General features: G+C 35.2%; 1 protein-coding gene across 3 annotated transcripts in view; it reads left to right on the top strand.

The window, feature by feature from the left end:
* The window catches only part of NKAIN2 (sodium/potassium transporting ATPase interacting 2), a 950,393-nt gene that overhangs the window by 433,148 nt on the left and 504,371 nt on the right, over positions 1 to 12,874 (top strand). For all 3 annotated transcript variants that reach the window (XM_038526700.1, XM_038526701.1, XM_038526702.1), the window contains exon 2: positions 12,212 to 12,349. In XM_038526700.1, the coding sequence (XP_038382628.1) occupies positions 12,212 to 12,349 (138 nt within the window). The remainder of the gene's footprint in view (positions 1 to 12,211; positions 12,350 to 12,874) is intronic.

A 12,874-nucleotide genomic window follows, 5' to 3' on the forward strand; every position in this document is an offset into this window, starting at 1 on the left:
TCTCTGCCTCTCTATGTGTCTCTCATGAATAAATAAATAAAATCTTTAAAAAAATAGAAACTCACTTTTATGCCTTAATGTAGTCTTTCTAATATGCTAAACTTAGGGGTTTTTTAAAGCTGTATTTTTGCACTCATAAGTTAATTGTATACGTAATAATTAAATTGTGCAGTGATATACGTTATGAGTACAACTGACATAACCAGGTTCAAGTCTGTGTTTATAGCTAGATCTGTATAAACATATATAATTTTGGGACTAATGGGACATAGTGGTTCAGTGCTTTTGGCTCATAAGTAAATTGGACCTCCTAAACAATATTTAGCCTTTTTAAATTTCTCTCCAGATGGTAGTATCACTTCAGAAATATTGACCAATTTATTCCCCATGCCAATGGAACGAAAATGCGTATCACTGGAAGATACCAGACTGAAAGCATTGCAGCAATGTGGTACCATGCTGAGGGCTACATATAGTGGAGAAAACTCCATTACTTAAAAAAAAAAAAAAATTTAGGCAATTTTTGTGTGGTTTCAGCAATGTATTAATGAACCACTGAAAAGAAATGGTATGATGAGTACATGAAACTAAAAAGAAAATATTCTTGAAACATAGTGTATCGAAGTATGTCATGTGTACATATATTTGTATCTGTAACATCTTACATATATACACACATATGTTCTGTACAGACATGTATTATATATGTATGTATATTTATAATATGACTTGGGAGAGAACATGATTATAGTTCAAAGTTTGGATTCTAACAAGTCATCTTCAACCAATTGATGGCGAAGTGAGCTTGGGCATTTAATCTCTGCCTCAGTCTTCTCATCTTTAAAATGGAGACAGTAGTATTGCCTGCCTCATTAAATAAGCCCATACCTGTAAAATACTTAGAATAGTGCTAGGAATAGTAATAGTATAAAATCGGTGTGCATGAGGACAGAGAAACCATGTGTATGACTTAGGAGTGCTTGTGATGCTTTGGATTTTCAAGTTTAAGGTATGAAATACATTTCATAGCCCAACAGAATTTGTCATTTTGAGCCTGTACCAGTTATCTATGCCACATTAATGGAGTCTATGGTAGAGCTCCTAAAGCTGATAGAGAATATCACCTCTTATTACATTCACCCATGGACAGCCACAGACATTCTGTCAACAGAAAAACAAATATTATGACTGCCTCTTTTCAGAACAGCATCTCCATATCTGTGTTGAATTCAATAATATGGTTACTTTAAAGGGCACAGAAGACATGGTATTTTTCCATGCCAGAAATAGCATATCTTATGACAAATTTTAAAATGCTCCTGTAGCCATCTGAAATGGTATTGTATTCCTCTTTGCAATTTCTGATATAACCCACTGCTACAGTGACTGCCAGTACATGGGAGTGATCTTGATAACATTTCTGCTTTCATTTCAACTCTTGATTGGCCTTTAGCAGTGAGAGTAAGTGAGGCTGTCATTCCATCTCCTATCCTTATGAAATTGAATTTTATGAAAGAGACGTAACCTAAAGTTTGAGAGATTTGATTGACGTCTTCCATATGGCTGCCTTGCTGTAGTCAAAGAAATAGTGCCTTCATTTGAGGAGGACAGAAGGGAGGAAAAGGAGACAGAGAAGACACTGGAGTGCAGGACATTATGATGTCCACCTCTGTTCCCTGAGATAGTACGCATGTGTCCACCTCCCGTCCTGGCAAATACTCAGCATCTGCTTAGCAAGGAGCACCAGTGATAGTAACAAAATTATTAATTCACTGCCTCAAATGGGGGAGGGCAGGAGTATTGGAGTGGCATTTTATCTAGTTTTGAATTCACAAAAGAAAAATCTATACAAAGATAAGAAGTATTTATTAAGACCCAAACTGAAGGCTCCCTAGACTTTGCTTCTCTGATAATGATATATGTGGCATCTTTTTGGACTCTTTATCAGCTTCACAGAAAAAAAATCATATATATATATATATATATATATATATATATATATATATATATCTGCATTTTACCTAGTTGACAAATTTGAAATTTTCCAGATGGCAGCTTTAATATGTTTAATAGGATTGTGCTATTAAAAAATAGCAATAGAGTTTTCTCTAGAGAAGGTCATTTGGTATGAGAAAGGAATACCATATGATACACGAAAATAAGAATATTGCAAGCTATTTTTGTTATTTGTCTTTTACTGAGCTCTCTTGATGAATTAAAAAAAATTTTGGTCTATGCTGACCAAATATATGATGCTGATAATGAACTTAGCAACTTATTTTGCCCAGTTTCTGAAGTCTTTTATTAAAACATAGTCAACCCATCTCTCATCTGTTTTTCTGCATATTAGTCATATTAGCCACATGGTGGTTTTTTGTGTACACCTGCTGCATGAGCAGTAGGAGATCTGGAAATGGATCAGAACCAGATAGATAGATCCATAGCAGGGGTGTCATTTGAACAGCTACACCTGTGCCCTCTTGAGAGTTTTGAGAATCCCTGCCCTAAGAACCATTTCAGATATTAGATATCTTGCAGTGTAATACTAATTCTGCCAGACAACATGAAAATTGATTCATCTCATCACCAATTCCCAATCCCACTTCTCACTGGTGCTTTCCGACAGTGCTTTGCATCTCCCAGCACTTACAATATTGCCATCAGTGCTTGTAGATATGATTCAAAAGTCCGTGGCCATGGTCTTCTGCACTTTGAGGAGTTTCTCCCTATGTTATAAATATTTATCCCATTTGTGTATTAGCTTGAGCTTGGATGAGTTGAGACTCTGTTGTGGTGATACTGGAAATTTCAAGGTCAAATGGATGCATTAAACTTTCTAATTCATACCTGTCATGTGCGTTGTGTGAGCCATGAAAACTACCTAGAACAGCTGTCATTTTGATGTGTTCTGATTCTTCTGAGAGGTTAGATTTCCATTTAGTAAAATTATTATAGACTCTGTGGGAAAACCAAAACACTGATCCATCTACCAAGAGGACCTGGGCTGTGATCTTTTTCGTTCATTTATATGAGTACAGGGAGACCTTAAACTTATTAAATGAAAATTTGCCTACTTAGGTATGGAATCATTTCATGGCACAAGTCTACATAGATGTCATTTTATTGACACTTTGCAGGATTACTAGTCTATTAACTGCAGCAATGCTATAAACTTTCAGCTTATTTTATTTCCAAAAGAGTTCTGTCCTAACTGTAAATTTGACTATAGAGGGAATTATACAATTTGTAGAAATAGAGTTATAGTTATAATAATGATTATTTTATAGGGTTATCATAATTATGTGAGTTTGCAAGCCATAGAGCTATATTATAAAATGATATTACTGTATATTTTTTATCTTTTATCTTGTACAAAGAACCTATTATGTTATTTGCTTATCAAATTAGGGAAATATTTGGTAATAAAGTAGAAATGATGCCCCAATGTTCTTGAAAGCAGCAACATAAGGTTCTAGTATATTATGGTTCTAGTACATTTTAATGTGTTGTAAATAGTTTGTGGCTAAAAAACATGGACATTGAAGTTAGAATGACAAGCTTGATAATCATGATCTTGGTCATGATATGAATTCCCTCATCTGTATAGTAAAGATAATGACAGACAATCATTGCAGAGTGCATGATATAAAAGTAAGCATGAACTAAAATAGCATATTAAAGTCGTTATCATAATGCCTGAGATATACTAAGCACTCAACTTTTAATAATTATTGTATCAGAATCCATACTCACTATTCAATCAGAGGGCTGCGATTTATATGATATGGAGATATTGAGTTAAAAATGTTAAATCCCCCCCCCCAAAAAAAATGTTAAATCCCCACTACGGAATATCAAATAATATGTAGTGATTTCTCTCTCACACACACACACACAGACACACACACACACACAATTTGGCATATGAATGTACAGATGAGGCAGTTATATGAGTTGGTAAGTTCAATTCAACAACAAACAATATTATTTTGTGCTCTAGTGTCAATTTGCTGTACTACTTTTTCAAATAATATATTTTTAAAAATCTAGTATAATATGCTAGTCATCAACTTGTCTCTTGATAGCATGAATGTTAACTATGAAGTGGTTATAAATTACTATGCAGAATGAACAGCTGTGAGAAGTAATAAATGATTCTGTTATCACAACAACTAGGATATTAGCTGGCTTATGCAGAATTATATATAAATGCCATTATTACACAAAATGGGGAAAAGTCTTGAAATATAATATTCGACTCTTATGTGGGTCAATTAAATAGCCCTCATAATTTAACCTCAGAAATAAGTGATTGACTATATTTCAATAAAAATCTGTGAAGAAATGCCATGGACTGTTTCAGTAATGCAGCTTATAAGAAAATACACTTCTGTAAAACACATAAATAATAAACACTTCTTTTATTTAGTTCCTTTGAGTTTATCCCAAATAAACTTATTTTTATTTTTTTAAATTATTATTTTCTTGAAAATCTTTACTGTGCTTAACTGTATGGAGATATAGGTTTTTAAATAAGGTGGAAAGAAAGAAAGAAAAAAATATGAAAAATTGCAATATTTGAAGTCTGTTTTTTTACATAGTAGTATAGCAGATTGGAAACATGGAGTGTTGAATCAGGCAAGAAAACATTCACTGAGGAAGAACACCCCCCCAGATATTTGAGGCTATCCATATTATAATTCGCATTTGTGACCAATAAAATAAGAAATATTTAGTCATCTCTAACTGAAATATTCTGGCAAGACTATTGGTCTATATAGAATATTTGTACTAAAATACCAGGGTCTAAACATGTTACGTGTTGTTAAAATATAAATTAATTAGCATCCATCTTAGAATGCAACCTAAGCTTTATAATAACTATATGCATTATTACTTTGATCTTCCTGCAAATCTTAAGAGCTATGTACCACAGTGTCCCCATTTTACAGATGAAGACACTGAGGTTCACAGAGATCAGGTGACTTTCTGTGGTCACATTCCGAGTAAGATTTTAAACATGACTTTCTGATCTAAGACTTGAGTTCTGAACCACTAAGACATGTTGACTTCTATTATAATTGAAGCCATTAAGACCAGATCTCCTTTTGGTGGTATTTTTGTTTTTTATTCTTGTGGCTTATTCCTTTGTTTTGTATTTAAAGGAAAGCAATTATGTGGGAGGAGACAGAAAATCCTTAGTTTAATTGAAATAAGGTAAATTATTATTTGCGACCCAATACTTTACCAAACACCTTATAATTTTATTTTGTCCCCTTAGTGAATAAACACCCCAACACATACACACACACAAACACACACACTCACACACACATTTGAAAACTGCAATTACTCAAGAGTTAATAAAAACTTTTCAAACAAAGCTCTGTGCTTGGCTCTGTCCGTATCTTACATGTACAATTAGTATAGATCCTACTTCAATTATTATAGACCCTACTTCAATATTCTCTTCATTTTATATTTGAATCAGTTCTCTTGATGAGATGAAAGATTTGTGTCTAGTGTACCTCCTACAGATAATGTTTAAAAGTTGGCATATATGTTCTCACTTGTCCACTGTGAATAACACAGAGAATCTTAATCAGGGAGCATCATCAATCTTATTCATAAAGAGTCTTGCTTTGAGACACTCTGGTGTTTTAAACAATATCATAAAGACCTCAGCAGTATCCTAAAGACCCAGAAAAGCTCTCAAGTCCTTACAGCTTTCCTGAGGATTGGCTTAAAAAGAAGAGAAACCCATACAGGGCATCCTTTCTGATTCTGGAGCAGACAGTCTAGATTATGTTCAAGATTGCAATGCACCATAGGAGACTGCAGGAGAGGGTAAGTAGAATATAGATGAGATCTAGTGTGGTGAGATACAGTGAATAAATATAGACATAAGAACTGGCAGCTTTACCAAAGTGGGCAGACAACCAAGAAACAGAAGATGTACCAGAGAGTCAGACACAGGAGACTATGAATCCAAGACAAGATCTCAGAGCAAGGATAGAAAGAGCAAAGTCCTATAAGGAGCAAGGAGACACGATCAGAAATGTTTCCTTATCTCCTTCAGTGTTACATGCTCTATGAGGCAAGAAACAAAAGGTAGAACAACTGGGAACGAGGAATTGACCATACTTGATTGGCACGAAGGAAAAATCACAGCACTTTCTGTTGACAAAACTCTGACAGATGGCCAAGAGAGCTTCAGTCTGGACGTTTATGTAAACTTTCATAGTCCCATGGGTGAAATAAGGACTTTGGACCCATTACAGGAACTGTTATGCCCATCTCAATGTTAATCATGATTTCCCATAGTATTTCCTACTTTTTAGGCTGTAACAGTTGATTTCGTTTGTTACCTTGTCCTGCAAAGGACTAAAATGCAAATCCTTTCTTTTTCAATTCCTGAAATTACACAATTTGTATTTTATTGACTCTTTGAAAAGATTGATTATTCATTCATTCATTCATTTATTCATTCATTTATTTATAAGAGACAGAGAGAGAGATCGTATGCTGGGGGAGGAGCACAAGAACAGGGAGAAGCAGACTCCGCATTGAGCCTGAAACCAAGAGTTGATTGGCCAACCGAGCTACCCAGGCACCTCGGTATTTTATTAACTTTTGATGAGCTTTGCCATTTCCCTGAAGTTCAGTTGGACAATGCAGGGGGACTCCCAGTCTATCTTCTCTCTCCTCAGAGACATGAGAGTGGAGACAGTCTGAAAGCTTGGGTTTCTGAAGGAGAGTGAGGACAGTGAAGCAGGGAGGGTACAGGGGGGAACAGGCATGACCATAGGTAAATTCAATTTCAATTTATAATTTAGCTCTGGAAACAATTTGGTTGTTTCTTTTTAATTTATTTTTAAACCAAGGAACCTGTGTTCTACCACAATAGAATAAAAAGCCTATTTTTCCTCTCAAATTCTGCGTATAAGTTTTATTGCATATTAATTATAACAACTTACAAGTCACACTTAGGGACATAAAATTTTAGAAATATTTGGGAGGAAAATTTATTAAGAAATCTTAGTAATTATTAGCAAACTGTAGTGTCTCAAGGAAACCGATTCCCACCAGTTGAAAACAACTAGCTATAAACATCCTGTTATGGCTTTGAAAAATATTTTAAAGTGTTCATGCACATGTAATTGCCTTGTTAATAAAGTGAAATAGCAATAGCTACCTAGGAAATATGAACGATTCTCAATTTGCTATGCAAACATTTGAAGTGCACTTGTTTCAGACTGAATACTCTGTTAAGGGGTCAAACTTAATTTAGCAAATTATTTACTTAATTGGGCCCAGTTTTCGCAGATTTACATTGAAGAGTGTGGAGTGAGTGTCTTCCAGTTTGAAAAGTCAATAAATATATTTATCCTAAAGACATTTCACAGGTGCTTTTTATGATTATTTGTAGTCATTGTTAATAAGATGAATTTTCCTCAATGTACTTATGAGAAAGGTTTTTGAAAACTTTTTCAGTTTAAGTTTACTCTGCTAGATAAACAATGACCACTAAAATTCATGTTTGCTGCAATGCAAAAGAGAGGAGTCATTTTCATGTTTTAAGATTTTATTTATTTATTCATGAGAGACACATACACACAGAGGCAGAGACACAGGCAGAGGAAGAAGCAGGCTCCCTGCAGGAGCCTGATGCAGGACTCGATGCCAGGACCCAGATCATGCTCTCAGCCAAAAACAGACACTCAACCACTGAGACACCCAAGCATCCCACATTTTCGTGTTTAAATAGTGTGTGTGTATGTGTGTGTGTGTGTGTGTGTGTGTGTGTTAAGTAATAATATTATGGATTTTGAGATCTGAATTTTCAGCATTTTCACATCTGGGGATTTAGCCTATGGATGTGCCAACACATACACAAGGTTGTTTAATGCACTAGGAACGTTATAGTTAAAAACTAAAAACCAATGGAATATCTCTTAAAATGGAATGCTTAAATAAGGGTATAAGAGGTAGATCTATACATGTAGGATGTGCTAATGTAGAGAAACACCCACAAACATCATAAAGTACAAGGGAAAAAACCCATACCTACATTGTGATCCTATTTATGTAAATAAAATGATGTGAAAAAATTTCTTACACGTATATGACAGATATATGCCTATATGCCGCCAGGCACATATAATATTTTTCCGGAAAAGCTATGTACTTTATAGTACTTCCCCAAATTAACAACAATTGTTTTTGGGAAAGAGAATAGGACTGAGGTTTTCTTCAAAGTTTGTCAAGTACTTAAATGAACATTGTACCTTATGTTTTAAGGCTGTTGCAAACTCTATAACAGAGTTAAAGAAAGAGAGAAAAAGATAATTAAGTTATGGGTCAGTGTCTCAATACAAAACTGCAAATAAATTTTTATTTAACCCAAACTGAAACTGTGGTAAAAATAATACTAAATTTCAAGTAAGGATTTTTCCCGGGAAGCAAAGGATAATGGAACATGGCAAAAACTATCAATATAAACAATCACAGTAATGATATAAAAGAAAGGAATAAAGTGATTATCTCAATAGATGCAGAAATAATAAGTGATAAAGATTAGCTTCTATTTATGTTAACAAATAGAATCTTCATAAATAATAGTCTTATAAGGGAACATAATTCTTTGTGGAAAGCACTAAATTTTGCATTAATAATAGACTACTATTTAGAAGCCAAACACAAAGAACAAAATTTATTTATAGCAAAACAGACAAGCATGAAAGAGTCTTATTCCATAAGACGTTTTATATGGAAATGGCACATAGAAACAGCAGCAGTACAGACAATCCCCAACATTACGATGGTTTGACTTGAGATTTTTTGACTTCACAATGGTGTGAAAACAATACGTATTCAGTAGAAAGTTACTTCAAATTGTGAATTTGGATCTTTTCCCAGACTCCTGCCGTGGCACTACCATCCTTTCTAGTTACACTGGGCAAGAGGCAGGGACCCACACACAGCTCCCAGGTATCGGCATGATCACAAGGGTAAACAACCAGTACACACTTACAGCTATTCTGTACCCATAGAACTATTCTGTTTTTCACTTTTAGTACAATATTCAGTAAATTTCACGAGATATGCAACACTTTATTATAAAATTGGCTTCATGTGAGATGACAGTGCCCTGTTGATCACTAACAGAAGTGTTTTGAGCACATCCAGGGTAGGCCAGGCTAAGTCAGGATGTTTGGTAGGTGAAGTGTAGTAAATGCATTTCTGACATGATATTTTCAACCTGTTTATCAAGGCATAACCCCATTATTAGTCAAGGAAGATCTGTGTAAGTCTTTTGAGGCCGTGTACATAGATTTGTATGCTGAGTATGGAAAGGACATAACGCAAATGTATTCCAGAGGGTCTAATGGGAGAAAGAAGAATAACACTGAGAACATGGATTGAAGGAGGCAAATAGTAAAATAAAATAAAGTGAAAACAGGACCTTTGCCTTGACTAATGTCGTGAATTGACAGGTATGATCAAAGAGATTCTTTACGTCATTCCAAAATAAGTAAGGTAAAAAGGTAGTACATATCCTGGGACCAGCATGGGGGGCCTACAACATAAACTATGAAAGCTTTTGTTTTGTACTAGGTGTGTCCCAAGTCTGCAACGTCAGGACACACCTCAGGGACCTATGTTTTGGGGTTGGTTTATTTGTTTTATTTTTTAGCACTTACCACTTCTGTGACATTGGGAGAATCACCTTAGCTGTATTCCATCTTAGATTTCTTAATCTGAAAAATAAGATAGTAAGATAATATTGACCTCTCTGGGTTTTTTGCAGCATCAATGCAGTAATACAGGGGGATTAGCATGAATGCCCATCACATACTAAGTGTTTTAACTAATGTCCTCCCACCTACAACACCCCCCCCCCGGCCCTTCCAGTAATTCCATAGTTAATATGCTTTTTGTGGGAAGCGGATTCTTAGAAAAGGGTGCAACTACTTCTACATAGTGTTATTCCCATTATACTCTCTGAATTATCCCCAAAATCTTCCCTTCTCTGGTCCCAGCTCTAAATTACAAGACCTGTGATAACGCTACTTATGATGGCTAGCCGGACCAATCAAAAACAGGGTAAAAGCAGAAATATTAGTGAAGAATCACACATTATTCAGTCTGCATAGCCTTGTAAGTAATGTTTGATGAAACTATTAGTTCTGTCATTAAAAAAAGCCTAATAAATGTTGATGTAACTTCATTTAGCCGTGCAGACTTAGCAAGTATATTATCATCTATATATTTTTTATAATTAACGATGGTGTTATTTTCTTCCATAATTGGCGCATTTATTGAGAGAATTCCCACTGTTTGACTAATGCGTTTCATCCTCTATACTTTTTCCCTGCTGTGTCCCCACAGTTATGACGCTCAGAATTTATAGAGTTTAGATTCCTCTTGCTGCTGTTTACATTCCTACTTACTGTTTATTCATAGGATCAAGATAGAGAGTTCCATGTTGGAGCGAGCTTCTTATACAGATGATTAGCAATGGGGCCCTGAGAGCAACCACTTGCTTTTTGGTACCATTAATGGATTCAAAAACAAGGCATACAGAACACTGCCTGACACCCCAAATGGGTCTCCTTTAAGTGAAGTGTTGACTGCATGAGAGCAGTTGAAGAAACATTTCATCAGAAGGAGGTTGAATGTTTATGAATCTGGAGTCATGTGAAATGTTCTTTGCATTCCACTTTTGCAACACTGATGGGTATTGTGGATGTAGAATATGCAGGGTCGAAGAGACCTACATCCTCTCTCTTGATTATCACCGCCAAGGCTAAGTGAAAAGGAAGATCTGAGTAAGCTGGATTGCCATTACAGCACTTACGTGGTACCCAGGGTGCCTTGGGAAGCAGACGTGTTGTGCAAACAGTTGTCATGAATTTATTTTCTTTTTAAATGCCTGATGGGAAAATGTGCTGTGCCACTAAAGAAGTGCCTTGGGAATATCGATCATTCAAGAAATCTTCAAAGTGAGCTACGGGTATTTCATTGAAAAGCACGCTATTTTGAGAGTTAGTATGTCCTTCCAACAAGAAATATCATTAAAGCACAGTGATGTCAGTATCTGAGGGATTTTAAAATCCTTCTCCTTTAAAGCCTGGCTTGGGGGGAAAGAAGTGTTGAATCTTTGTGTGGAATATCATCAGGTCCTTTCACAATGTTTTACTCCCAACGGTTGATTATCATTCCACCTGCAGGCAGGCAGGAGGGACAAAGCTGAGTGGAATGCACCATTCCCCTTTTGCGTTGTTAGCTATGATGAGAGACTTGCTAGTTATCCAAGTTTTACTTCTCAATATCAAATGGCACTTCTGGACCGTGGCAGCTTTTGTTTGTCTGGTTGGTTGGTTGGTTTTGTTTTTCTTCTCTCACTCCTTAGATTTGTACCTGTGTCTTAACTATAAAATTGTAAGCACAGAGGAATGTAGGATAGTTTGAAATGACCTAAATTCCTTGCTTTTATAACAGTGATGCTTTATTTTTAATTTTTGTTTCCCATTGTTTTAATGTATTTTTCCACACCCTTTTGTCTGGTTATTTAGGTAACTGGGTATGACAAAAAAAAAAAAAAAAAAAAAGTCATGTTTAATTTATGATTCAGTACTATTTGAGGTAGAAGGACCCTGGACATTAGCCAAAGTCCTGCATTTTATGAATGAGGAATCAGAACCCCGAAGAAGAGAAAACTTAGCTAGGAGACTAGAGGTGTTTAGAGGCAGATCTAAGTCCAGAATCCGGGTCAGTTGACTTGTTGATGAGTTATTTTTCCTTTACATCAACCCCCTTTGTTTTATTTCCAGTTTGCATGATGACATTTGAGCAGATCCTAACAGCAAACCCTTTGTGTGGACTTTGCAAACTTGCTGGTTGATGAATTAAAGTGTTAGACAGTGCATATGACAATATAATTTATCCTGTGACTGCACAGATGATATCCTGTGAAAATGGCTTGATGCCTCCACAAAATCATCCCTAAAAGGATTATAGCTGTCTATGGATCTACAGCTTCCATAGTATTTCTTTGAAATTTACCTGAAAATGTCAGTCTCACTGTTTAAGACAAATGCCAGATATACTAACAGTTATAATTGCTAATTACATGATGTGATCTCTCTCTCTCTCCCTGTCTCTCTCTCAGCACTGTGCTTACCTATATCCTGTTTTGCTGTTCTAGGTTTGTGTGCTGGAGAGGCAAATATTTGACTTCCTTGGATATCAGTGGGCACCTATCCTGGCAAATTTTGTACATATTATTATCGTCATTCTCGGTTTATTTGGAACTATTCAATATAGACCTCGTTACATAACAGGAGTAAGTACCCTTCCTGCTTCTTTAAAAAAAAAAAATTGAGATACAGATGCAAATTACAAATGTCTTGAAAATTTATATGTATATCCTTTCCTTAAAGTACTGTGGGGTTGTTTTCCTAGTTTCAGATTACATCTACAGTAATTGAAAATGTCAAGTTTTAAAACACTTGATAGTGAATGTAATCAGATTGTATTTTTATAGATTGCACTTCCAGCAAGTATTCTGCTGTAATTAAAAACAGAATGATGCCCCTGTATTTCCAAACTATAAGATTATGCCCTTTGATTTAACAGATTTTGATGGGAATTTCCCCCATTTTAAATAATCATATTTCATAAATTGAATAAGGATAGTTTGAAATCAATACAAATGAACATATGATTTCGATGTCAACATATTTATATATATTGGGGTTCATATTTGATACATTTGAAAGTCTATATCTTTCATAATTCTCTTTTTTGGTTCAGAGGAAGTATTTTGCATCTCTACTCAAGTTAAACTTACTTATCATAAAAGTGAAAT

Source organism: Canis lupus, chromosome 1, assembly GCF_011100685.1.
Source record: "Canis lupus familiaris isolate Mischka breed German Shepherd chromosome 1, alternate assembly UU_Cfam_GSD_1.0, whole genome shotgun sequence".
Classification (NCBI taxonomy): Eukaryota; Metazoa; Chordata; class Mammalia; order Carnivora; family Canidae; genus Canis; species Canis lupus.